The sequence below is a fragment of the Diospyros lotus genome, chromosome 10, assembly GCF_014633365.1.
Source record: "Diospyros lotus cultivar Yz01 chromosome 10, ASM1463336v1, whole genome shotgun sequence".
NCBI classification, from domain to species: Eukaryota; Viridiplantae; Streptophyta; class Magnoliopsida; order Ericales; family Ebenaceae; genus Diospyros; species Diospyros lotus.
Window position 1 is genome coordinate 21,360,365 of NC_068347.1, and position 27,341 is coordinate 21,387,705.

A 27,341-nucleotide genomic window follows, 5' to 3' on the forward strand; every position below is an offset into this window, starting at 1 on the left:
CCTCTGTTTTCATCCCTTGCTCCAAGTGCAAATCAATTAGAATTTTTTTTAGCCATAAGGCCTGATTAACAGCTGCTGTGGCTGCTATAAACTCTGCTTCAGCTGTTGATTGTGCAACAATTTCTTGTTTTTTTGAACACCAAGAGAATACACCTGATCCAAAGCTGAAACAGTAGCCTGTGGTACTTTTCATGTCATCTAAAGACCCTGCCCAATCACTATCCGAGTAACCCCTTGCAGCTTGAAATTCTGACATGTACTGAACTTGATACCATAACTTAAGGTCCCCTTGACATACCTTAGAACCCTTTTTGCTGCTTTAAAATGACTTTCACTTGCACAATTCAAGAACCTTGATAGTACACTTACAGCATACAAGATATCTGGTCTCGTTGCTGTGAGATACATTAAGTAGCCAATTAAACTTCTGTAAAGAGTTTCATCTGCTTGTTCAGCTCCATCATCCTTACACAACTTCTCCTTTTGACACATTGGAGTACTCATGCTTTTACAATTTTCCATGTTGAATTTCTTTAGGATCTCTTTTGCATACTTCCTTTGACAGATGAAAATTTCATTCTTTTCCTGCTTAATCTCCATTCCAAGGAAGTAAGTCATTTCTCCCAGGTCAGTCATCTCAAAGACTTGCATCATGTCTTTTTTAAAATGCTGTACAAGTTCAGTATTGTTACCTGTAACTAGGAGATCATCAACATATAAAGAGATCACGATAAAATTAGCTTGATCACCTTTGATATACAAAGTTGACTCACTAAGGCTTTTAACAAAGCCTAAGTCCAATAGATGCTCATCAATCCTGCTGTACCAAGCTCTTGGGGCCTGTTTTAAACCATACAAAGCCTTCTTCAATAGATAAACCTTGTTCTCATGTCCTTTCACAGCAAAACCTTCAGGTTGATCTACATAGATTTCTTCCTCTAGAAATCCATTTAGAAATGCTGATTTCACATCAAGTTGGTAGATTGTCCATCCCTTTTGTGCTGCAATGGCTAACAACAACCTGATTGTGTCTAACCTTGCAACAGGAGCAAATGTATCAAAAAAATCCACACCAGAAACTTGAGCATACCCTTTTACCACTAGCCTTGCTTTGTGCTTGTTAATTGAGCCATCTGCGTTTAGCTTTGTTCTAAACACCCACTTGACTCCAATCACCTTTCGGTGTTCAGGCCTTTCAACAAGTTTCCAGGTTTGATTTTTTTCAATCATGGAGAGCTCCTCCTGCATTGCAGCCCTCCATTTGTGATCCTTTTCAGCTTCCCAATACCCTGCAGGTTCAAGAATTGCAATGTTGCATCTCTGATAAATATCAGAGAGCAATCTAGTTCCTCTTATAGGAGGATCATCAACTAACTCATCCTGATTTTGTAAAGGATCAGCAATCAGTTTCTTTTCTGCATCTTTCCAGCTCCGTTGCTCATTCTCCATAAAGTGCACATCCCTGCTTATCAGAATTTTCCTCGTGTGAGGTTGGAAAACTCTGTAAGCCTTGGATATTAAGTTATATCCCACAAAGATGCCAGGCTCAGCTTTCTTATCTGGCTTGTCTCTTTTAATCTGTGGCACATGAGTAAAGCACAAGCATCCAAACACTTTAAAATTTTGCAAAGAGGGCTTGTAACCATACCAGGCCTCAAAAGGAGTCTTCCCATTTACAGCTTTGGTGGGAAGTCTGTTTAGCAGAAATACTGCAGTGTTTGCAGCCTCTGCCCAATACTCCTTAGGCAGTCCTTTCTCATAGAGCATGCACCGAACCATTTCCACAATTGTTCTATTCTTCCTCTCACTCACTCCATTTTGCTGTGGAGTGTATGGTGCAGTGAGTTGATGCTCAATGCCTGCTTCATCACAAAACAAGTTAAATTGTTCTGAAGTATATTCTTTTCCATTGTCAGACCTTAGAACTTGAATCTTGCAACCACTTTGGTTCTCAATCCATTGCTTGAATTAAAAAAAAAACTCCTGCAACTTCTGACTTAAACCTGAGAAAATAAATCCAACACATTCGAGTGAAGTCATCAATGAAAACTATGTAATATTTACTCCCTTTAAGTGAAGGAGTTCTCTGAGGTCCAGCCAGATCAGTGTGGATGAGTTTCTGGATGAGTTTCAGCTTCTCAGTTGCCCTCCAAATTGACTGTGAGAAGGATAATCTTGTTTGCTTGCCCAACTGACAAGCCTTGCAATTTGGCACATCAGCTTCAAGATGAGGCAATCCCTGAACCAACTGCTTCCTTTGCATAGACAAGATTGCTGTATGATGAAAATGACCTAACCTCTTGTGCTAGATCTCTGTATTGTTTACAGTTACTGGATAAGCTACTTGTTCCTCCTTCATTGGATCAAGTGAGAAACTTTTACCTCTCATTTTGATTCTGAAAACTTCCTTGTCATTGGCATCCTTGATCAAACATTGCTTATTTTCAAAGATGACTTTAAATCCCTTCTCAACTAATTGTCCCACACTTAGCAAGTTTTGATCAATATTAGGTACATACAAAACATCAGAAATTAATTTTGTACCTGTGCAACTTTCAATGGCTATAGTTCCCTTCCCTTTAACAGTAATGAGTTCACCATTTCCGATTCTGACTTTACTGGTAGTTGACTTGCTTAGTTCCTGAAATAGCTCCTCATCATTTGTCATGTGATTAGTACAACCACTGTCCACCAACCAACTTTCTTCAGTACTGGCAGTGGAAAAACAAGTAGCTACAAACAATTGTTCCTGCTCTTGCTCTTGTTGATCTGCTACTTGTGCACCTGCCTGCTGCTATTGAGTTTTGTTCTTGCATATCTTAGCAATATGACCTAATTGCTGGCACTTATGGCACTTCACATCAGGTCTCCTCCAACACTTAAAAGGAGAATGACCTTTTTTTCCACAGTGCTGGCATAGAGGATAATTTGATTTGTCTGCTCCCCTAGGTGTGATTGAATTGCAAGGCTGATCAACACTTCCTTTCTTTCCCTGTTTCTTCTTGCCCTTGGTCTGTAATTTGGCCTGTAAAGCCCCTTCAATAGCTCCTTCTTGCCTCATAAGTCTTCTCTGCTCTTGTGCTTGAAGAGCATTCAACAATTATGCCAAAGAGATGCTGGACAAATCCTTTGAGTTCTCCAAAGCAGAAATTGTTGATTTAAAACGTTCTGGAAGAGTAACCAGAATCTTTTGAACTATTCTAGAGTCAAGAAACTCATCACCAAGTATCCTTACCTTATTTTCTATGCAAAGAAGCTTATCAAAATACTCTTTCACAGTTTCTGAGTCTTTCATTCTTTGCATCTCAAACTCTCTAATTAGGTTCAGCATTTGCATCCCTTTGATCTTCTCATTTCCCTCATACTCTTTCTTGAGAAAATCCCAAATTGCCTTTGCTGACTTGAGAGTCATAATCCTAGTAAAGATAGTTGATGAAACTGTTGTAAAAAGGCAGGCTTTTCCCTTGGATTTCTTCTGCTTCTTCTCTTTGTGATTTTTGATCTGTGCCATTGTTGGATTCTCTGGTAAAGGTGGAACTTCATAGTCCTCTTCCACTATTTCCCAAAGATCATTGGCTTCCAAGTAGGCTTCCATCCTCACTGCCCACATTTGATAGTTTTCTCCGTCGAACACAGGAGGTGCTGTAGCCATAAAGGATGTCTCAGATTGCATTTTTACACTCACAAGGTCCCTCAAGATATGACGGCTCTGATACCAATTTGTTGTAAAATCTGGAGCAATCTAATTTTATTGAATTATGCTCTGCTTAAATACATGAGTTTGCAACTAAAATCCAGAAATAAAGGCAACAAACTTCCTAAACTTTAGCTACTAACGTTAACAGCCAGTAGATAACAGAAAATGAGAAACAAATCTCCTAAAAACTTGGTCAAAGAGCATCCATATCAGCAATCCTACAGCTACTGATGCACACGTTCAACAACCCTAATAAAAAAACCCTAACCCTAATTAGTTGCTAGTAGCCAAGTCGCCCTGAACAACAACCATTGCCTTCTCCAATCATCGTCATCATTGTTGCAACCTCTAGTTACCATTGTCACCTTTAGTCATTATTGATGACAACATCGATTCCAAATCGTGCTTCTCACATGATCGTATCCTCTATTCACCATCGTTGGAGCTTCTAGTTACCGTTAATGATAGTGGTGAGTTTAGATCGTGCTTTTGCTTCTTGTGTGATTACAACCTTATAGTGACTTAGATTTGCAAACTCCTTCACTTGATTATCTCCATATCGTGTATTTCCTTTGCATGAGACCCAGGTTTGTCTCCTTTGAGGAACTCTCTAGGTCCATCTCTATCAAGCCACTCTCCAGATTGCATATCTTTGTTCGAATCTCTAGATTTGTTCATTTTCGTTACATCCTTCTTTGTTCTATGTTCTTTGTTTTGTGTTTCCAACAATGTCCACAAAAGTATATGGTACTTTAATCACAGCCTCATTGATAACAGTCTTTGTCTCACATTTTTCCAGTACACTAGTAATTACAACTAAAAAACTAAATGGAAAAAATTATTCTATGTGGTTTTTAGCTATGGACATTTGGTTTCTTGGTCAAGGACGTGAGGATCACTTGATGTAGACTATTTTAGATATTTTGACCTCAAATGAACCTGTTGAAGTTTTGCATTATGTATATTCTAGAATATCAGAAGAAACCAGATTGATGATATAACTGAAACAGAATTAGTTAGATATGTTCTAATTAAGTCGGTTATATAAGGGTAGAATAGACTTTATGTTGTTTTTAATTACCCTTCGTAATTTCCGCCCAACCCTATATAAATAGATGGATAAGCAAACTGGAATGATTATTATGATCATTCAGTTTTTGCTCTTTCTAAATACGAGAGAATTGCTGTGAGAGGAAAGGCTTGAGTCAAGAAGTTCTTTGTAATCTCTGGAGAAGGCAGTGTACTCGTGTGATAGAGAGAGGAGTGGGGTTTCTTGTGTACTGATTCAAGATTGGATTTCTAGTGGATTGCTCTCGGACCGCGGCTGAATGTAGGACTTATTTCAATAAGTTTGAACTAGGATAAATCCTTGTCTCTTCTTATAGTTTGGTTGTCTTTCTCCTTGTTATCTTACTGGTTTATATACTATTTTCACTTTCTGTTGTTTGTGTTTTATATTCGAGAGAGTGTTGGTGAGATTGGCATTGAATTGAAAAGATCCTAGTACTCCTAATCTTAACAGAACCGACTTGAAAGAAAATGGAGGCGTAGTTATTATGTTTGATGTGGCAAACAATTGAGCCAAGTTTAATGCCTATTTTTTTCCCTCTTAGTGCATGTAAGGACTTGTGGAATCGTACTCGTGACTTGTATACGAGGGACATAACTCATATCTTTGATGTCATCTGTACCCTTTTCCATTTATAGCAAAATGAGTTAGATATGACTACCTATCTAGGTTAGCTACAAGCCTTAATTGTTGAGTTCAACAAACTTATGTTGTTTGATACAAATGTGAAAAGGCAACAAGAAGAGCAATGGGATTAGATGTTTACTTTTCTTCGCCTCCATGGGATTTGGTTGAAACTTGAGCTTGTTAGAACATAAATTTTGGGAAGTGCCTCCCTTCCACCCTTGACAAAGTTGTTTTCCAAATTATTTAGAGACTATTGATCATGGTGATTCTATTTTTAAGGACCAATATGTTGATAGGTCCCGATTCATTGGACTTATCAAAGAAGGCCCAAGAGGTTGTGGTAGGGGTGGTAAATTGGCTGGCTGGCATAACAGCCAGCCATGTGCGTAAGGGGTAGAGTGGGGAAATTGCTGGGTTGTGTAACAACCCAGCAAGTGTGCGTAACAGAATGCGGCTGAGGAGGAGAGAGGGATATATGTAGAGGGTGAAGATATTGGTAGGGGGAGAAGATTTTGGTATTGAGTTCTTGGGAGAGTTAAGGGCCTCTCGAATGCCCAATTTTCTTTTCATTTTGTTAATTTCCAGCTTGTAGTTCCTTTTGATAATCAGTATCCTATCAATTGGTATCAGAGCATCATCGATCCTAATGGTGAACTTGACGGACCGAGTAGGAAAATTAGAAGGGAGGATGGAAGGCATGCAACGGGAACTTGATGCCATGAGGGGTGTGGTTCAATCGGTGGGGAAGAAGGCAGCGAGCTTGCTGGAACGGTTTGCTTGGATGAGAATGAGGTGGGAAGAGCAGGAACGGGAGAGGAAGAACAAGGAGAGACAGGAAGACCAGGAGAAAGAGAGGAAGGCGAAACAATTTGGCAAGCACTTACCGATGGGGTCATCCCTCATTGAGAAAGCCACGCCGAAGCTGGGAAATCGGCACAAGGAAGCTGGCGGTGGTATGACGTCTATGGGAGGTCGGAAGGAAGGGGTCGACGCCTGGAGATGTCGGTGATTGAAGAAGGCGACCTGGACAGTTCGGTGTTTCGGGCTGAGCAATACTTATTCGTGATTCAGTTGTCGGATGCGGAGAAGTTAGACTCTGTTGCTTTCGGCTTCGAAGGAGCTGCTCTTGCTGGGTTCCAGTGGGAGCGGCGAAGGCGACAGTTGAGGAGTTGGGGGGAGCTTAAGGCGACAGGTGAGGAGTTGGGAGTTGCGAGTTGCGGTGAATGGGTTGGCGGTCGAGGAGAAGATGGATACAACAGCACTGTGTTTGGAGGGTGCTGCACTTTCATGGGTCCAGTGCGAGCAACGGAGACGAAGAGTGAGAAGCTGGGAAGAGTTGAAGGGGCTGCTAAGGAATCGCTTAGGGTCCATGCAAGAAGGCGAGGGGGAGAAGTCGGACGAGCTGCATATTGAAGGGGGGTTGGCGGTTGAGTAGAACAGGGTGTCGCGAGGCAGAGTGGCTGCCGACGACGATGGTGTTGGGGAGTTCCACAGCGAGGCAGAAGGGCAGTCGACGATCGGTCCATTTAGAAGGCCACGGACGGTCGATCCGGTGACAGCCAAGGAGAGCATCTTGCCGAGGAAGGGGGCGCCATCAACGGTCCATGTTGTCTGGGAAGATGGTTTGACTCTTAGCCATGTTTCTTAGATATTGTACAGGGGGTTGGTTGATAATGGAGGGCCCCCCATGTATTCTCACCATCATGAGGGGGTGGATGCCTCATCCAAGCAGGTCATGATGGTGGAAGGGCAGCATCTTTCTAGAAGTCGAGGGCTCATTTTGCATTTTGTTGTGGAGCCCAATGGTATAGACCCAAAGATCTTTAATATTGATGGGAATTTGGGCATGAAAGTTATCTATGGAGGTGGAGGAAAGGATTGGGGGGCTGGCGTACAAGCGGTCTCTACCCCCAACGTATGTGCTAGAGGTGCTTGTGCAATGGAAGGGGCTACCCCCATGGGAAGCTACTTGGGAGCCTTACCTTTTGATCCAGCAGCAATTTCCATTTTTTTTCACCTTGAGGACAAGGTGAAAGTTGGGGGGGGATAGGTCCTCCTAGTTCATTGGACTTATCAAAGAAGGCCCAAGAGGTTGTGGTAGGGTGGTAAATTGGCTGGCTGGCATAACAACCAGCCATGTGCGTAAGGGGTAGAGTGGGGAAATTGCTGGGTTGTGTAACAACCCAGCAAGTGTGCGTAACAGAATGCGGTTGAGAAGGAGAGAGGGATATATGTAGAGGGTGAAGATATTGGTAGGGGGAGAAGATTTTGGTATTGAGTTCTTGGGAGAGTTAAGGGCCTCTCGAATGCCCAATTTTCTTTTCATTTTGTTACTTTCCAGCTTGTAGTTCCTTTCGATAATCAGTATCCTATCATATGCTTTTGCCACTACCACTTGTCATGTACCTTTGGGGATAAGGGTAGTTTTGCAATAAAATGTAATAGAGGGGCTGGATAAGAAAGGATAGGCAGAGTTAGTTAGCTGCTGATAAGGGTCGCTAAATGGAAGTCATCATTTAGTGGAGACTACCCTCACACTTCTTCAAATGTATGTCCTTGTCCAATATTGGGATGATGTTGTTTTAACTTGTTACTTGATTAATTGAATGCCTTCATCTGTCCTTGACGACTAGGTCCCTCATTCTATTCAAATCCCTAAGGTTGACTTATACCCTCTCCCTTCTTGTATATTTGGATGCACATGTTTGATCCATCAGCTTGCTTTGGGTGATGATAAGTTGTTTGCTACATCTCTCCAGTGTCTTTCTTAGTTATTCTCATCTTCAAAAAGGGTATTGGTGCTACATTCTCAAGTTGTCTTGATATTTTGTCTTTACTAATGTTACCTTTTTTGAGTCATTCCCTTACTTTTTGAATCATATGAGTCATTCAGGTTAGTTCAACTAGTTTTCCATTGCTTGTTCCCCTTGATCTTCTATCTACTTCTCCACTCCATCTTCCTTTAGCCTTAATCGCCCAAATCTTTTGACCTACTAGTATCATTGTTGACATGTGGACCCATTGGTAAAGCTAGTAGTAGACAAATTAATGGAGCAACCAATTGATCTTGATGACTAATGGCCTCACCCACAATGCTAGTTGGCCTTCCCTCCTTTGGTTCATCTTTCAATCCCTAATCTTGTTTTGTCTGTCACTCTTCGTAAAAGGACTCATCACTATGCTATTCAACATCCTATTTCAAATTTTATTAATTGTTGCTCACCCCTTGGATATATTGCTTTTATATCTTTTTGGTCCTTGGTCTCTTCCTAAAACTGTTGTAGAAGCTCTTTCTCATTTAGGGTGATGAGATATCTGTCTTATATTTCAATGGGACTTGGGACTTGATACCTCTTCCTTTGGGCGGGTCTATCATAGAGTGCTACTAGTTTATATTGTCAAGGTTGGTACAGATGACTAGGTTAATCACTGTAAGGCATGCCTTGTTAAAGGGTACACTTATTTTTAGCCTTGATTATGGGGTTACTTTTTCTCCCATTGGTAAGATATCCTCTTTTCGGTTGTGTTCTTGTCTTTAGTTGCCATGTTCTACTAGCCTCTCCATCAACTAAATATCAAGAATGCTTTTCTTTCATGTTGACTTACAAGAGATTTATATGGAGCAACCTCATAGTTTTGTTGCTTAGGAGGAGTACTAGATGGTGTGTTGCTTTCGAAAATCCTTATATAGCCTAAGACAATCTCCTCGAGCTTAATTTGGTAGATTCAATTTAGTTGTCCTAGAGTTCAAGTTAACTCGGAGCAAGGTTGATCATTTAGTCTTTTATCTCTTTAAATGAGGTCGTCATATTCTCTAGGTGATATTTATTGATGATATAATTATTATAGGGAATGATGATGGCACATCTCCATCAATGATTTTAGACTAAGGATTTGGGTCAAGGGAATATTTTTTGTGTATTGAGGTGGCACAATCAAAGCAGGGCATCTATATTTCTCAAAGGAAGAATGCTTTGGATATGCTAGAAGGGACATGGATGCTTGGGTGCAAGTCGGTATATAACTTTATGGATCCAAATGTCAAATTGTTACTAAGAAAATGGGAGCCTATTGTCAAGCCCTCAGATTGTGGGATGGGTATTTGTAGGAATTCGGTTGAATTCCAAGAAAGTAGGAATTAAGAAAGGAACAGATAGGATGAGGAAAGGAAGGAAGAGAGAAAAATGAGAGAAAGAACTTTTGTTGTTATTATTATACTTCCTCTAGCAACCCTAACGGCAAGTATAACAATGTAACACCACCCCTAACTAATCATAACAACAAAACAATAAGCTATTGCCTAGTTAACTAACTCCCTAACCTCTTAACCACCAACTAGTTATCAACTAACGGCTACTATCGGCCCTTTACGGATTTACCCTTAGAGTCATGACAATCCCCTCTGTTAACCTAGATCTCACCCCTATATATGATCTCTCAATCTCTCAATCACCCAGCGATCTCCCTCTATCTCGAAATTAATAGAAAGCTGAATACAATCAAGAACATAAACAAGAACAACACACAATGCACAAGAATTTACCCTGGTTCGGTCTCAATAAAAGACCTACATCCAGCTTGGCATACGCCCCTGCTTTCTCCACTATCTTGAATATCAATACAAGATTACAAGTGCACTTAAAATCCAACTCTCACCTAGCCCATAAACCTGAAAGCTATATAGAGTTGTTACAAGAAAGATATCCACTCTTCCTCACTACACAATCTCACCCTAAGACAGTTGTAAACTCACAATAGAAAGCACACCTAAAAGTCTAACTCTCGGCCCCTATATATAAGCCATAGGGGGCGGAAAAGCCTCCTGACCGACTGCCCAAAACCGGCAGTTACAACCAATTCGGTCAGACCTTAACTTCTAGAAGAAATAACTGAAAATACAACATAATATTTCCCTCATATTACAAACTCTAATCTAGTACAAATGAACTCTAGCAAATTCTCCACCCATTTGACTTCATTAGGCTTCTCCCAATTCCTGCACGCTTCAGTTTTCTGCTTGCCCCAACTGAAGTATCTTGAAACAATGATGAAGCTTTGCTGCTGGAACTGATTTTGTGAACTTATCAGCTGCATTATTTTCACCTGCCACTTTAGATAAGAAAATGGATTTATTTTCAATCATTTCCCTTATAAAATGAAATCTTACATCTATGTGTTTTGTCCTCTCATGGTGTGCCTGATTTTTAGATAAATGTATGGCACTTTGACTATCACATAACAAGGTTGCTTTAACATCTAGACCTAGGAGTTCACTTACTAATTCCTTAAGCCACATAGCCTCTTTAAATGCTTCCGAAAGAGCTATGTATTCTACCTCGGTTGTAGATAATACTACTACATGTTGGAGACTTGATTTCCAACTAATTATAGAGTTCCATAATCTAAATACCCAACTATATGTGGACCTCCTCTTGTCTATATCAGCAGCATAATCTGCATCAGAATAACCTAGAATACTAGGTTGAGCTCCTATCTTAGCACCACCATATGTTAGGAGATGACTTAGGGTTCCAACTAGATATTTAAGCATCCATTTCATTGCATTCCAGTGAACTTTCCCTGGATTGGCTATAAAACGGCTCACAACACTCATAGGATGAGCTAAATCTGGCCGAGTACATACCATACTATACATTAAGCTTCCTACAGCACTAGAGTATGGGATATGACTCATTTCCTTTCTTTCTTCCTCACTTTTATGGGACTGATCAGAAGACAACTTAAAATGAGGTGCAAAAGGCACACCAACTGCCTTTGCATTTAGCATCTTAAACTTGGATAAAACCTTAGCTAAATAGGACTTTTGGGATAGGTATATCTTCCTATGTTGAGTGTCTCTAGAAATTTCAATTCCTAGAATTTTCCTAGCTTCACCTAACTCTTTCATTTCAAATTTAGCTTTCAACCTTTGTTTTAGAAGCTGGATTTCTTGATGGGATTGACTTGTAATGAGCATGTCATCCACATATAAGAGTAAATACACTGAAATGTTAGGAGTAACATGCTTATAGTACACACAACTATCATAGGAACTTCTTCAATACCCTTGGCTAATTATTACCGTGTCAAATTTGCGGTACCATTGCCTTGGGGACTGCTTAAGTCCATATAGGGACTTCTTATGCAAGCATACCTTATCCACCTCTTCTTTAGCTTCAAAACCCTTAGGTTGATCCATTAGAATCTTCTCCTCTAAATCCCCATGGAGGAAAGCAGTGGTAACATCCATCTACTCTAATTTTAGATTTAAGTGGGTTGTTATGGCTAAAAGGACCCTTATAGATGTATGTCTCACAACAGGGGAGAATACTTCATTAAAATCAATGCCTTGAACTTGGGTAAAACCCCTAGCAACCAGCCTAGCTTTGTACCTGGGCTTTGGATTAATTCCTACCCCTTCTTTGATATCAAACAGCCATTTGCAGCCTACTATGCGCTGCCCCTTTGGCTTTTCAACTAATTCCCAAGTCTGGTTCTTCTTTAAAGAATCTATTTCAGACTTCATGGCTTCTTGCCATTTTCTAGTATCCTTAGAAGACATTGCCTCTTCATAGGTAAGAGGTTCTTCCCCTCCTATTTCGATTGCACTGGTAAATGCATAGGCTACCAGATCAGAATAACCGAATCTCTTGGTTGGTTTTCGAACCCTAGGTTGCCTATCCCTAGCAACACTTTATCTGTCCGGATTTGGTTTATCACCTAAGCTGGAATCTACATCTCTGTCTACCTCATCTTCTTCATGATGGGAAGGTTCTTGGGCTTGGTCAATGGCCTGATTATTTTCATGGTTACTCTCCGGAAACTCATATGCAGTTTCAGATTGTTCTGGGGTATCTTCTAGGTCAAATCCTGAGATTTCTACTTGGACAGCTTCTTTTTCCTCTCCTAGGCCATGCTGAGTTTGAAGGTTGTTAAGATTAATGGTAGATGACTCATCAAATGTCACATCTCTTGTAACTATAGTCCTAGGACCATCTGATTCTAGATTCCTAAGCTTATAACCCTTAACTCCTGAGGGATAACCTATAAATAGGCATTTCTTGGCTTTAGGCTCTAGTTTCCCTTGTTTCACATGGGCGTAGGCTAAACATCAAAAGATTCTAAGGTGTGATAGGCTCAGTTTGTATCCTGTCCACCTTTCATACGGAGTTTGGAAGTTAATAGCTGCAGAAGGTGATCTATTAATGATATGGGCTGCTGTAGACACAGCCTCACCCCAAAATGATTTTGGCAAATTTGCATGAAAGAGCATGCATCTAACTCTTTCTAGCAAGGTGCGGTTCATTCTCTCAGCCAACCCGTTTTGCTTAGGGTTTTCGGGGGCTGTTAGATCTCTAACTATGCCTCCCTCCTTGCACATTTGATCAAAATCCCTATTACAAAACTCTAACCCATTATCAGTCCTAATGACCTTTACTTTTCTGCCAACTTGATTTTCTACCATTTTCCTCCAAGTCTTGAAAGATTTAATGGTATTATCCTTAGACTTTAGAACATATACCCAAAGCATTCTTGAGAAATCTTCTATTATGGATAGGAAGTATCGAGAGCCCCCATGAGTCATGGTTTGAGCTGGGCCCCATAGATTTGAATGGATGTAATCTAGGGGTGCTTTAGATGAGTGAATGGCTGTTTTATTAAATTTAATCTTGGCTGCCTTCCAATAAATGCAAGATTCACATTTTCTTAGGTCTAGGGACTATAACCTATTTCCAATATTCCTTGTTTGGCAAGTTCCTTGAGCCCTTGCTCACTTATGTGTGACATTCTTAGATGCCACAACTTTGCCTTATCATGGGAGTTAAAACTTACACTAGCAGCTTCACCACTTAGAGTGGTTGCTTGTAGGAAATAAATTCCATTTCTTAAAGCAGCCTTCATGCATACTAGGGAGCCTTTGTGTATTTTAATTACTCCACCCTCACCTTTGTATTTATATCCGCATCTGTCCAATTCCCCAAGAGAAACCAAATTTCTCTTAAGTTCAGGGACATACCTTACTACTGTGAGAGTCCTAAAAGTCCTATCATGCATCTTTAATTTCACATCTCCTACCCCTTAGACCTTACATTCAAAATCATTTCCTAACAGAACCTTTCCCCCATTGATTTCCTTGAAATTTTGGATCCATTGCTTCCTAGGAGTCATGTGGAAAGAGCAGTCTGAGTCCAAGACCCAATCTTGGCTGTCACAATTGTCACTTGCTATTAGTGCATCATCACTATCATAACCGGTATCACACACATTTACCCCACCATCAGATTTTTCCTTCTCGACGAGGTCCTTCTTCCTTTTAGGACAATGCCTCTTAATGTGACCCTCTTGTTGACAATAGTAGCATTTAATCAGCCTTTTTCCATTTCTAGATTTAGATCTTGATTTACCTTTGTTCTTTGAGTCTTTCTTAGGATTTCTAGACCTTGTAGTTATTGCATCTGCTGTGGATGATTTACCATCCATCTTTATCCTCAAATCTTTAGAGTTTAATGCCCCTATAACATCTTCTAAAGATAGCTTATCCCTATCATGCTGGAGAATATCTACAAAATTCTCATAGGACTTAGGTAAAGAGTATAGGAGAACTAAGGCTTTGTCTTCTTCTTCATATTTAATGTCTATGTTTTCTAGGTCTAAACGCAGCTTGTTAAAATCATCTAGGTGATCCTAGAGTTTCTGGTTTTCATGCATCTTAAAGTTAAAAAACCTGGCCTTGAGAAATAACCGGCTGGAGAGGGTCTTCTTGAGACATAGATCCTCCAATTTCTTCCAAACTTCCGCCGCAAACTTCAGCCTTGATACTTCCCTGAGCACTTTATCTCCAAGACTCAGTATAAGAAGGCTATAGGCCTTTTTCTTGATCTGCATCTGTGCCTCATTCTGCTCTGCGGTTTGAACTTGAAGTTCTTTCCCGATTGATTCTCCTTTAGCTGCATTTTCTTGTTCTAGTGCCGCCTCCAGACCGAGACTGTAGAGTAGTGCCTCCATCTTGATCCTCCATAGGCCAAAATCATTACTCCCATCGAACTTGTCGAAATCGGACCGCGAAGCAATTGGAGCCATTCTTGATTTCCCTAAGATTGCCTTCTTCGACTTGAGTTTCTTGAGACGATGATCAAAAAACCAGAGGTGACCAGCTCTGATACCAAGTTGTTAACCTAGATCTCACCCTTATATATGATCTCTCAATCACCCAGCGATCTCTCTCTATCCCGAAATGAATAGAAAGCTGAATACAATCAAGAACATAAACAAGAACAGCACACAATGCACAAGAATTTACCCTAGTTCAGTCTCAATAAAAGACCTACATCCAGCTTGGCATACGCCCCTGCTTTCTCCACTATCTTGAATATCAATACAAGATTACAAGTGCACTCAAAATCCAACTCTCACCTAACCCATAAACTTGAAAGCTATATAGAGTTGTTACAAGAAAGATATCCACTATTCCTCACTGCACAATCTCACCCCAAGACAGCTGTTGTAAACTCACAATAGAAAGCACACCTAAAAGCCTAACTCTTGGCCCCTATATATAAGCCATAGGGGGCGGAAAAGCCTCCTGAGCCGGCAGTTACAACCAATTCGGTCAGACTTTAACTTCTAGAAGAAATAACTAAAAATACAACATAATATTTCCCTCACATTACTAACCCTAATCTAGTACAAATGAACTCTTAACACTCTCCCCTTCAAATAATTCTTATCCCCAAGAATTTAGAACAACTGTGCCTTCTTCGTCACCCAATTCTTGTCAGTTCTTCTTCATTTTCATCCTTTGTACCTTCCATGTTGAGTAACTGTTTTTGACATTGGTGGTCGAGGCTAAATTTGTTGTCAAATCTGTGATCTGACTGGGAGGTTCTTTCGTAATTGAGGAAGAACATAAAATTGGCATGAGAGAAAGAACACGAGAATTAGAGGGGGGAGAGAGAAAGACAGAGAGAGAATGGAAGAATTAGGGGGAAAATATTAGTGAAATAATTCTCACATGATCCCCATCCTTTAGTTATCTTCTTATCATTGTTCTAAAATGCAGCCTAGTCCGCTGCCGAGGCGTTAGGTGGCCCTTTGTTGTCGTGAATACATGCAAGTAGGCATCCTAGGCGTCGGGCCCAATCAATCGGGCCCAAGCAGTGCCTAACCGCCTGGGTCGCCTAATTTTTTTGCGAACGTCATTTTGGCCAAAGCACAAAACGACGCCGATCCTCAAAGAAATCCCCCCTTCCCTACTTCGCATGATACTCCAACCCTCTCCTCAAAGAAATCCCTAATTCTCCTCACTCTTCGCCCTTCGTCGCTGCTACTACAGCCTACAGTCGTCGTCTCTTTCCCTTGTTGCCACTGCAAGTAAGTCTGCAACCCATTGTCGTTTTCTTCTTTGAATCATTCCTGCCATCGTTCTCTTCTCCGAACCCAGCCCAACCAATCTTTGTCGTCGTTTTCTTGTATTGTACAGAGTCTCCAACCCAACGCATCATCGTTCCCTTCTCTGAACCCAACCCGTTATCGCCGTTCTGTTTGCAGGTATATGTTCTGCAATCAATCATATACACACACACACATGCAACTAGTCCGATCTTTGATCTGTTTATATCTATATATATATGTATCTGTTGCAGGCTTATTCGATTACAAATGTATATATATAAATTAATGATGTCAGATGGGACTAGGAGTACGGGAGCATCGTCCGAGACTGTCTCAGTTCTTAAAAGGAAGTCAAATGATGTTGGATGGGAGTATGGAATGTTAATTGATCTGACAAATATGGATAAAGTTAAATGCAAGTTGTGTGGTAAAGTTATGTCTAGAAAAGTTTACAGAGTAAAAGAACACATCGGCTATAGTTTTCCTAGGCCCCGCCTAGGTGCTAGGCCCTAGTTTGGCACTCGACTAACTCCTAGCGTGTTTTAGAACATTGCTTCTTATTTATAGGAGAATTACATTCTAGAGAATTCCTGACCCAAGTGGCCATGTGCACTTGAGCTCTAATTACCCCTCTGCCATTCCTAATTACAATCATATCCCACTCCTTAATTACAGTAGAGCTCTTGGCCTGTGACAACTTCCCTCCCCTTGAATTATTTCTTATCCCCAAGAAATCAAAGGAGTCTAGCCACCTTGGGATATTGCTAGAGAAGATCCAATAGATACTCCCAAGTTGTGTTGTTAGGATGTAAGTGTGTTCACTGCATCAAAACTTGTGTGAGGGGCTGGAATCCTTGTAAATCACGCTTTTATCCAGCACTGCTTAGGGTTCCACTTCCAGAATTTTATCTTCCACCAATTCAAGAACCTCCTTGCTAACTCCTTCAACGGTTCCTATTGCCTTCTTCAAGAGTGATACATGGAACACTGGGTGCAACCCTACGTCTTTAGGAAGTTGTAACCAATAGGCCATTGGCCCTATCTTGACAATGATTTTGAAAGGTCCATAGTACTTAGGACTAATTTTAGATGTAAGGCCCTTACAAAAGAGATGCTATTGGAACCTTTTACCTTCAAGTAGACTTCTTCTCCTACCTTAAAAGTTCTCTCTGAGCAATGTCTATTGGCCATCTTCTTGATCCTCTGTTGTGCCATAGTAAGCTCCTTCTTTATGATTTGCAACGCCTCCTGCCTTGCTGCAAGTACTGATCAACTGAAGTTTCAACTGGTGTGTAATGCATGATAGCCAGGATTATAGGGGGTGGGTAACTAAAGAGTGCTTCAAAGGGAGTTCTCTTATGGGCTATGTGGTAATTGGTGTTGTGCCACCAACCTACTCCCAACTCCTTGCTTTTGTAAAACATAAGCACTTTAAGTATGTCTCTAAGCACTGATTTATCCACTCTGTTTGTCCATCAGTCTCTTGGTGATAGGCTGATGACAATCGCAGCCCTATCCCCAGGCCTTGGAACAAGGTCTTCCAAAATTGACTAGTGAATATCTTATCCCTATCAGAGACCACTGCCCTTGGTAGCCCATATAGCTTAAACACCAAATCCATCAATTTCCTAGCCACTTCTGTAGCAGTGAATGGGTGCGCCAAAGTGATGAAGTGACTAAATTTTGTCATTCTGTCCACTACCACCAAGATAGTGTCAAATCCCTCGGATTTGGGTAGTCCTTCAACAAAATCCATAAAGATTTGTTCCCAAACTTGGGAAGGTATCTCCAAAGGTTGTAGGAGAGCTGGATAGGGTACCTGTTCATGTTTGCACCATTGACAAATGGTGCACTGCAACACATATTTGGTCACATCCCTTTTAAGCCCTGGCCAATAAAAAAGTTGTCTTACCCGATGATATTGTCACATTAAGCTCGAAATGCCCTCCAATAGGGGAGTCATGCAAGGATTGTAGAATACGTGTCCTCAGCTGTTCATCCTCCCCAATGACCACCTTGCCTTGATGACTTAGCAATCCCCCCCTTGAGAGTATATCCTGAATCCTCTTGAGAATGCACTGCCAGCCTGGTTAGTATTTCCTTTATCCATGTAGTCCCCTCATAACTGCTTGTGATGCCTTGCACCCAATCAGGAACCAAGGCTGATATAGCATGGCAGCTAGCTGTGTTCTCCCTCCTTGACAGTGCGTCTACCACCAAATTTTCCTTCCCCTTTCTGTATTGATTACTGTAGTCAAACCCCATTAGCTTGGTAATTCCCTTCCGTTGCAACTGGTTATGGACTCTCTGTTGATAGAGGAACTTCAGACTCTCATTGTCTGTCTTAATGATGAATTGCCTTCCTTCCAAATATTACCTCCACTTTTCTATGGCCATCAATACAACTAACAACTCCTTGTCATAAATACTCAGACCTAGAGCCTTGGGGCTAGGGCTTGGCTCATGTAAGCCACAAGTCTGCCCTCCTGAATTAAAACAACCCCAATCCCTGTATCACAGACACCTGTCTCAAGGATAAATTCCTTGGAAAAGTCTAGTAAAGCCAAAATTGGGGCTTAAGTCATAGCTCTCTTAAGTGCCTCAAATGCCTTCTCAGCCTCAACTTCCCAATGGAAGCTATTCTTCTTCAACAGGTTGGTGAGAGGTTTGCTTATCACCCCATACCACTTGATAAATCTACGGTAGTAACTAGTAAGCCCTAGGAACCCCCTCAACTCCGTAAGGGTTTTTGATGTGGACCCTTGCTCCATAGTTGCAACCTTTTGAGGGTCAGTACTCACCCCTTGCCCTATGATAATGTGGCCAAGATATTCCACCCTAGTTTCTGTAAAAGTACACTTAGACCTTTTTTACATAAAGTTGATGGGTTTTGAGGATCTCAAAGGCCTTTTTAAGGTGAATCAGATGTTGGTCGAGGCTAGGGCTATAGACTAAGATATCGCCAAAGAATATCAACACAAATTTTATAAGGTAGGGGGCAAAAATGTGATTCATTAAGGTTTGAAAGGTTGCGGGTGCATTAGTTAGTCCAAATGGCATAACCAAAAACTCATAATGTCCTTGGTGGGTCCGAAAAACTATTTTAGGGCAATCATTTGGTGAAGCAAATGGGCTTTGGCTCTGTTGGATTAGTGATTTGTTCAACATGTCCTCCACCAATTTTTCAATCTCGGCCTTTTGGACAGGGGAGTATCGAGAGGCTCTTAGGTTAACCGGTTCATTATTGGGCTTAAGGTGAATGGAATGATCAAGGAACTAGTGAGGGGGAAGGGTTGTGGGATTGGAAAAGATTTCCTCAAATTCCATCAACAATTTATGAATTGGTTCATGGGAGTGTACCTGTGAGATTGTTGATACCATGGCTTGGGGTAGGGGTTGCCATCCTTTCCCTTGCCTGATTTTTTTTTTGGTCCTCCTTCAAATCTCTTTCTGTCTCCATGGCATATAAGGACTGCAATTGCCCAATTGAGGTTCCCCCTTGCTCCAACAGCTTCTGTAGTTTCTTCCCTAACATTGCTTTCTCCGAACAACCCCTAAGAATAACCTTTTGTCCCCCCATCTCAAAGGTGACTTCTAGAGTGTTGAAGTCAAATACTAGGGGGCTCACTGTCCTCATCCAATCCACCCCTAGCACGATATGACACCCTCCCAATCTAAGAATTCTCAAATCAGCTGAACACTCCTGTCCATTTATCACTCATTGAAATCCCTTGCATTTAAATTGATTCACCATCTTGCTCCCATTAGCAATCAAAATAGACAAGGGAGGAGTCTTTTGTAATTCACATTGCAGGGCAGTGGCCCTTTCTTTATCTAAGAAACTATGGGTGTTGCCACTATCAATGAATACTACCAACCTCCTTTTTCCCACCATTCCTCTGACCTTCAATACCTTGCCCAAGGCACAGCCTTGCAAGGCATGCATGGAAATCTCCCCTCCTTCCCTATCAACTTGCCCTTCGGGTTCTTCCCTTTCTTCAATTTCCTCTTCTTCCTTTTCTCCTTGGCCTTCCATAGTTAATAGCATCCTCTTACGTGGATGTCTTGGGCCAAATTTTTCACCACAACAGAAACAGAGCCCTATTTCCTCTTTTGATCCAAGGTCAAGGCCTTGGCTAGGGGTGGGGCTGATTGGTTCCTTCCCATTAGTCCACTCCTCTGCCATGGCTGGTTATCTCCCCTATTCATTCCATTGTAAGAAGTCTCCTCCCTATTTCCCTTAAGGGATAACCTATGCTTCTTAGCAAATGCTTCTAGGGCCATCTCATGGAGATGGGCTTGCTTTGCTGCTTTTCCAACTGATGTTGGATAGAGCATCTTCACGGTGGGTCAAATCTGATCATCCAACTCACTGATGAAGTTGGACACAAAATAAGCTTCATCCAAGGAAGGGTGAGATAAGGAGAGTAGGGATCTGAGTTCCTCGAACCTTACTTAATATTCCTCTACTGTTCCCTTATGTTTAAGCTTGTTGAATTCTTTGATAACATTTGTCCTAGTCTTCTCCCCAAATCTGCTGCTACATAGGCCACTTACAAACTTCGGCTAACTCCATTCTACCTGTCCTCTTCACCAAGCATTTGCCACATCATCCAGGTACGTGGCAATCATGTTCACCTCCTCCCTTTCGGCCACTCTATATTGATAGAACACCTGCGCACATTGCCTAATCCACCATCTAGGCCGATCTTGTTCAAAAGCGGGAATGTCAATCCTTGGCCCCGGGAGCATGGGGTGAGCTCCCCCAACTCCTCTATTGAAATTCTCCTCCTCTGCTTCCACCCTTCCCCTGCCTCCATCGGATCATGAGGCCTCTGCCTATTCCTCGGCATCGTCAAAATTGGCACCGAGGAGGCCCTGGGAGGGAAGTCTGTTAGTAAATTGGCGTTAGGCTACTGAGCAAACATGCTCAAGGCGGCACTTAATTGCTGGTTCAATCTAGCAAATTCCTCCCTAATTCCGTTAACCGCTCGATCCAAACTGGCCGCATTCTCCGATTAACTCCGATTGATCTCCTCTTGAGTCTATTGGATTCCCATCTCCAGTGTTTCTAGATGATCATCTACTTGCTCTTGGCTCTGTCGCATTCCCAATTCGATGGCATCCAATCGAGATTCCATTTGCTTTGCCCTAGTGCCTTCAGCCATGCCCGCTCTGGCCAGATCGCCGGCTTTGATATCAAATGTCAGATCTACTATCTGACAGGGAGGTTCTTTCGTAATTGTGGAAGAACAAAGAATTGGCAAGAGAGAAAGAACATGAGAATTAGAGGGAAAAGAGAGAGAGAGAGAGAGAGAATTGGAGGGAAAAGATCAGTAGAATAATCCTCATATGATCCCCATCCTCTGGTGATCATCTTATTTATAGGAGAATTACATTCTAGAGAATTCACCCTAACTCTCGATAGTTATGACCCAAGTGGCCATGTGTGCTTGGGCTCTAATTACCCCTTTACCACTCCTAATTACAATCATATCCCGCTCCCTAATTACAGTAGAGCCCTCGAGCTGTGACTTTTGTCTCCACACTTATAACATAATCGTAACTTCCATTTCTGTCCATAGTACTTGATTTAACTGCAATAGGGTTAGGGAAATCCTTAGAATGCACGTTCACTTGATCCTCGTCCAAAGGTTGATAGAACGAAGGCTGAATTTCTGTTACCATTGTGTATTTATTGTAGATCGCTTCCAACGTGAGCTCCTGTAGTCTTGCCTCCTTAGTTGCTTGCCTCACGGATGTTGGCATCATTGTCTTCACCATTAATCTCAGTTCCTCCCTCAACCCGCTAATGAAATTAGACACCAAATATTGTTCTATCAATCTCGATTGCATAGTACACAATAGATCTCAATTCTTCAAATTTCGCTTGATAGTCCACCACCAACCCTTCTTGCTTCAATTTACTAAATTCCTCGATCACATCGACATGCTTCTTTCACCAAATCGCTTACACAACCCTTTCGTGAATTCTACCCAACTTCCTTGATTTCCTTCTTCTTGGATCTGGCCTTGATACCAAGAATCGACTGTATCGTTCAAGTAAGTCACAACCAAATTGATCTTTTGCTCTTTTGGGATCCCCTATAGAATTGGAAAAATCTTTCACATCTCCTTGTCCACCACCTTGGTTTCATCCCCTCAAACATTGGAATTTCCAATCTTGGCATTGGAGGATGAGTATGAGTCATTCCTCACTTGTCTCTTGATTCGTAGGCTGGTCCTCTACTTCAAAAAACCCCTGCGTTCTTGGACAATTGCCCTAGTGTGGCAAGATCGGATCAGAGGTCTACCTAGGTGGAAATTCCAACAACAACCGAAATTAGGGCAGGGAGGACAGCATGCCGAGCACGCTATTAATCCTCTGCCCTTGCTGCTCCATCGTTTCTTGGCTCCTCTCAATTGCTTCTTGGTGTTTCTCTGATGCCCTTTGCATGGCTTCCCTTAATTCTACCATATCCTCTGTACTGTGGACCATTGCTTCCTAGGTACAAGACAACCCATGCTCTAAAGCCTCCATCCTATTCTTCAATTATTTCAATCTGGTACCTTCCGCCATCAACCTATTTTGTCCTAACCGTTAATCCAATTGTTTCAGTCACACGCCTTCAATTATGAGCCGCAAATTAACAAAATTCACCACCGTGAGACTACCTCCTACTTTGCCCTCAAGACTCGACCGAGGGTAGCTTGCCCTTGCTCTCCTGCCCAAGCCACGACCCTCTTGAAATTGATGAAATCTTGAATTCGGTAGCTTTGTAATTTCCGTAATCACCGAAATTCATTGCTTCTTGAATCGCCACTTGTGACTCATTCAATTTTGCACCCAAGATCGTACGACTTTGCTTAGGTGTTAAATGTGCCATGTACTTATTTGTTGTCGGACCGGTTCGTCCAGCTCTGATATCACTTGTCAAGCCCTTAGATTGTGCATTGGGTAATTGTGGGAATTCGGTTGAATTCCTAGAAAGAAGATAGGAATTAAGAAAGGAATAGATAGAATGAGGAAATGAAGGAAGAGAGAACGAGAAGGAATGAAAGAGAGAGAGAGAGAGAACTTTTGTATTATTCTCCAATGATGCTCCTCTTATTGCCTTAAGATTCTTATAGATCCTCTAGCAACCCTAATAGCAAGTATGACAATGTAACAACACCCTAACTAATCATAACAGCAAAATAATAAGCTGATGCCTAGTTAACTAACTCCCTAACCTCTTAACCCCCCAGCTAGTTAACAACTAATGACTACTATCGGCCCTTTACGGATTTACCCTTAGGGCCATGACACCTATTTCTAACCTTGGGAGCTATTATCAGTTGATTGGTAAACTTAACTATTTCACAGTCACATGTCCAAATATTTCCATCATTGTGTGGTAATTCAATTTTTAGATTTATCTTGTGATAGTCACTAGGATGTAGTGATTTGCATCATTTGGTTCATTTAGGGTGCCTGTGGCTGAGGTATGTTACATCGAGATCATGTTGTAGTCGGTTTGTGGGATATACAAATGTTGATCAAGTAAGATCTTCTAGTGATTTGTGGTCCACATCTAGATATTGTGTATTTGTTAATGACAACTTAGTCTCTTGGAAAGATAAGAAACGAAGTGTTATTGTTTGGTCCAATGCAGAGGGTAAATATAGGGCAAAGTGTTATGCCCAACCAAATTGGAGAGTTTGCCCATTGACCAAGGAATAGAGGCTCTACCATTCAGGCACCATGCGGCGATGATGGGAAGTTCTGTTGATGATTTAGATGACTAGGACATGATGGGGTTGCGATTGGGACACGATGGGGTTGAAATCGAGAATGTGACTAGACATGCTATGAGGATGTAAATATTTGGCCTTGTGGGAGTGACTAGGCAAACTGTATGGCACGATGTAAGAGGACCCCTCTAAATATCCACCACAGGGTGACGTGATGGGATGTATGTTGTGGGAGCTTGTGGTGTAATTATCGAAAAGTTCCAGAGTTACTTGATTAGGAGAGACTCAAATAGATGGGTTTGAATTTGTAATTGTAAGGACATGACCGTATCAACATGTGAGTTGATATGGTTTAAACAATTGATTGAACAGTTACGAGTCATTCAAATAAAGCTTATGAAGGTGATTTATGACAATCATACTGCAACGCATTGCTTCCAATCCCATGTTCCATGGGAGAACCAAAGATATTGAGATTGATTGTCATTTTGTTAGAGAGAAGTTTCTTTCTAAAGATATTATCACCATGTTCATGGGTTCTAATGATCAATTGGCTAATTTGGTCACTAAGTCACTCAAAAGTTTTCATGTGAGCTACATTTGCGCCATGCTTGGCATGATCAACATTTACGCTCTAGCTCAAGGGGAGAGTGTCAAAGAGGATTATGATATTTGATTATGAAGTAACTGTATGTACTTAGATGATTTGTATATATTGTGTGTATATCTTTATTGTTTCCTTACTTTAAAATAGGAATGCATATACATAAGTCCTTCTACATGTCATTTATAAAACACACATATACATTATTTTATTTTACACGTACCAAAAAAAAAGAAGATAAAGTTATGACAAAAGATTATATGTAATATGGTTGGAGTGGTGGCTATTGAGGATAAGATGTGGGAGATGTAATTAAGATGGCTTGGACATGTGAGAAGAATATTAATAGAAGGGCCTTTGAGGCAAGTGGATGAAATAAAGGAAGTTCATAACTTAATAACAAAAGAGGAAGAGAAAAAACAAATTTAGTGAGTGAGAATTAATTAAGCGTGGCATAGGATATAATGGCCTTACAAAGGACATGGCCATGGATAGAGATGGGTGGAGATCAAGTGGCACTAAGGCTTGGGATTGTTTTTGCTCCTACCGTCAGAGTTCAACTTTTGCTTTCAGGCTCATGGAGTTGCTATCACCTACTCAGTCAGGTTTTTTTTGGCTTTGAGCAAATGATTGAGTTCCCTTACCCAACTTTCCTGCTAATCAGGAGCTTAATCCATGTGCTTATGGAATGCCAGTTCAACTTCATGTGTTGCATCAATCATTCCTCCTCAAGCAACGTGCTTGGATGGGGAGTGGTCAAACTAATCCTGATGGATGAGAGCTGTGACAAATGGAATGCCAGCAATTCCTATGGCAATGCCTCCTAGGGAGGGCCATTCAGATTGAGTTGAAGAGGTGGTTGCCTAAATTACTGCAAGAACAAAGTCTGTAAAGTTTAGAGATCCAAGCTTCTTTTGCTTGTTTGGGACTCCATGGGGCAGCATCCATACACCCTAACCCCAAAATTGCCAAGGGGATATGGAGGCCAGGGACAGCCAATAGTAAAAACAACCCCGAGCTGAAAAATGCCTTCAAGGATGCTCATCCTTAGAGATACTCCAGATAAGACATTTGGACTGGGGAATATTTTCTGTGGACACCAGCTCACTCAAGTTCTCCCATTCCCTTAGGAAATTCTACTGAGGCTGACATGACGTAAGAGCAGCCTGTTGAGTCTGTTGTAAGGTGTAGTAGGGCTGCATAAATAGGTTTTTCCTGTTTCTGCTTTTTAGGGTTTAGGGTAATTTCAAATGTGTGGAATACAGATGCATCTGAAGCTTATAGGTCTAAGCCCTGGTTTGAAGAGCAGCCTGTTGAGTCTGTTGTAAGGTGCAATAGGGCTGAATAAATAGGTTTTTCCTGTTTCTGCTTTTTAGGGTTTAGGGTAATTTCAAATGTGTGGAATACAGATGCATCTGAAGCTTATAGGTCTAAGCCCTGGTTTGAAGAGCAGCCGTTGAGTCTGTTGTAAGGTGTAATAGGGCTGAATAAATAGGTTTTTCCTGTGGAATACAGATCCATCCGAAGCTTATAGGTCCAAGCCCTGGTTTGGCTGGTTCATTGGCCTTTTGCTTTGCTGTATAATCAAATTCATTTTTAGAAGATAATCCATGCTTCCCAAGGACTCTTTCTTGTCTTTATGGTATCTGTTTGAATTAAAGACCCTTTGTATGCATTCCAGCTCTGTAGAGTTAAAAAGTCTTGAACTTAAAATTCTTAATATTCTCCAACTTCTTTTCAACTGTTCTCATTGTTAGATGATGCTATCATGGATACATTACTTGCATTTGATTATGTCAGCAATTAGCGTTATCTTCATTATGCTTCTGATGTAGCATTTGTTTGGCAAAGGAATACTTTTCAAACTTCATTCAACATTATTTGTCTTATAGAATTATTCCACTGGTTGAGTTTTATGAATGAAAATAAGATAACCATCCTTATCTTAAGCTTATGCCATGCTTTGTACACACTCCCAAGGTGCTAGTCTTTGGTTTCTGCGGTTGCTGTATGGCATATTTCAGAGTATGTTTCCTAGTGATTCATGCTTTGGAGATTTTGATTTGCTAATCAACCTAGGCTCTCTCTCTCTTGCCCATTTTAGGTTTATGCAGAAGCGTATACCTGCCCCTGTATTAGGTGCCACCCAGTTGATTCTTATTTTGTTGCTCAGTCAAATGGGAATTATATTGCGATATTCTCCTCCAGGTCCCCGTATAAGCTAGACAAGTACAAGAGGTATGAAAGCCATGGCGTTTCTGGGTTCCCTATCAAATGTAATTTCAGTTTGGATGGAGAACAACTCATATCAGGCTCGTCAGATGGATGTATCTACTTTTATGACTCCAGATCCACCAAGCTTATCAAAAAGATAAAGGTGTATGAGCAGGCATGCATAGATGTTGCTTTCCATCCTATCATGTCTAATGTCATTGCTTCATGCAACTGGGGCGGAGATGTCTCAGTGTTAGAATAATGAGATGACACCATTTCTATACCTAGCCACTTAAGTGTCATTTATGGTCTCTAAAGATGCCTGTGAAAAAGTAAGATTAAATTGTGAAAACATAATGTGTTCTTATAGTGCCTGTAGGGAAGAAATTGAAGATAGGTTCATCAGCTGACTTATTTTTTTGGTTCAATGTTTTTGGCCTCATCTAGAATTTATTTGATTGACTTCTTTGACTTGCAATACTCTTTGTAGAGCTTAGAAGTTACTGGGTTTTTCAAATGACAGGTGACAGACAATTCAGCATTGTTCTGGAATTCTTGAAGATTTTAACATGCTCTAATCATGGGGTCGTTGTATGTACTTGTGATTGATTGTCCATTTTAAAATAAACAATCCAATATATATTACATAAACATATATGTATATAACCTTTTTGGAGTTGCAAGTCAAAGAAAGCATCTAGAAACATCACCAAATTGGAGGGGGTCCTCCTTGAATGACACAGATAATTTACCTCCCTCAAACATAATAAGAGAAAGTCCATCAGTTTCTTTAATGGGGAGGACCCCCTTTTCTGTTCTCTTTGAACCGGCATGGACACATGTTCCTTCCTTTATTGTGGGAGTTCCACAACATTTCACAACAGGGGGTAGTCAAAGCTGATAATAATATATACAAGAAGAAGAAGAAGAAGAAGAAGAACAATGCTAGAGAGAGAGAGAGAGAGAGAATGGTGATGTCTAGGTACCCTTAATCCATACCAACC

The 27,341-nt window shown here is 41.1% G+C and overlaps 1 protein-coding gene across 1 annotated transcript in view; it reads left to right on the forward strand.

Moving 5' to 3' along the window:
• Positions 1-26,878, forward strand: part of LOC127811311 (uncharacterized) — a 61,606-nt gene extending 34,728 nt beyond the window's left edge. The window contains exon 4 of the mRNA XM_052351055.1: positions 26,228-26,878. Within this exon, the coding sequence (XP_052207015.1) occupies positions 26,228-26,599 (372 nt within the window). The 3' untranslated portion in view covers positions 26,600-26,878. The remainder of the gene's footprint in view (positions 1-26,227) is intronic.
• Positions 26,879-27,341: the final 463 nt, after the last annotated feature.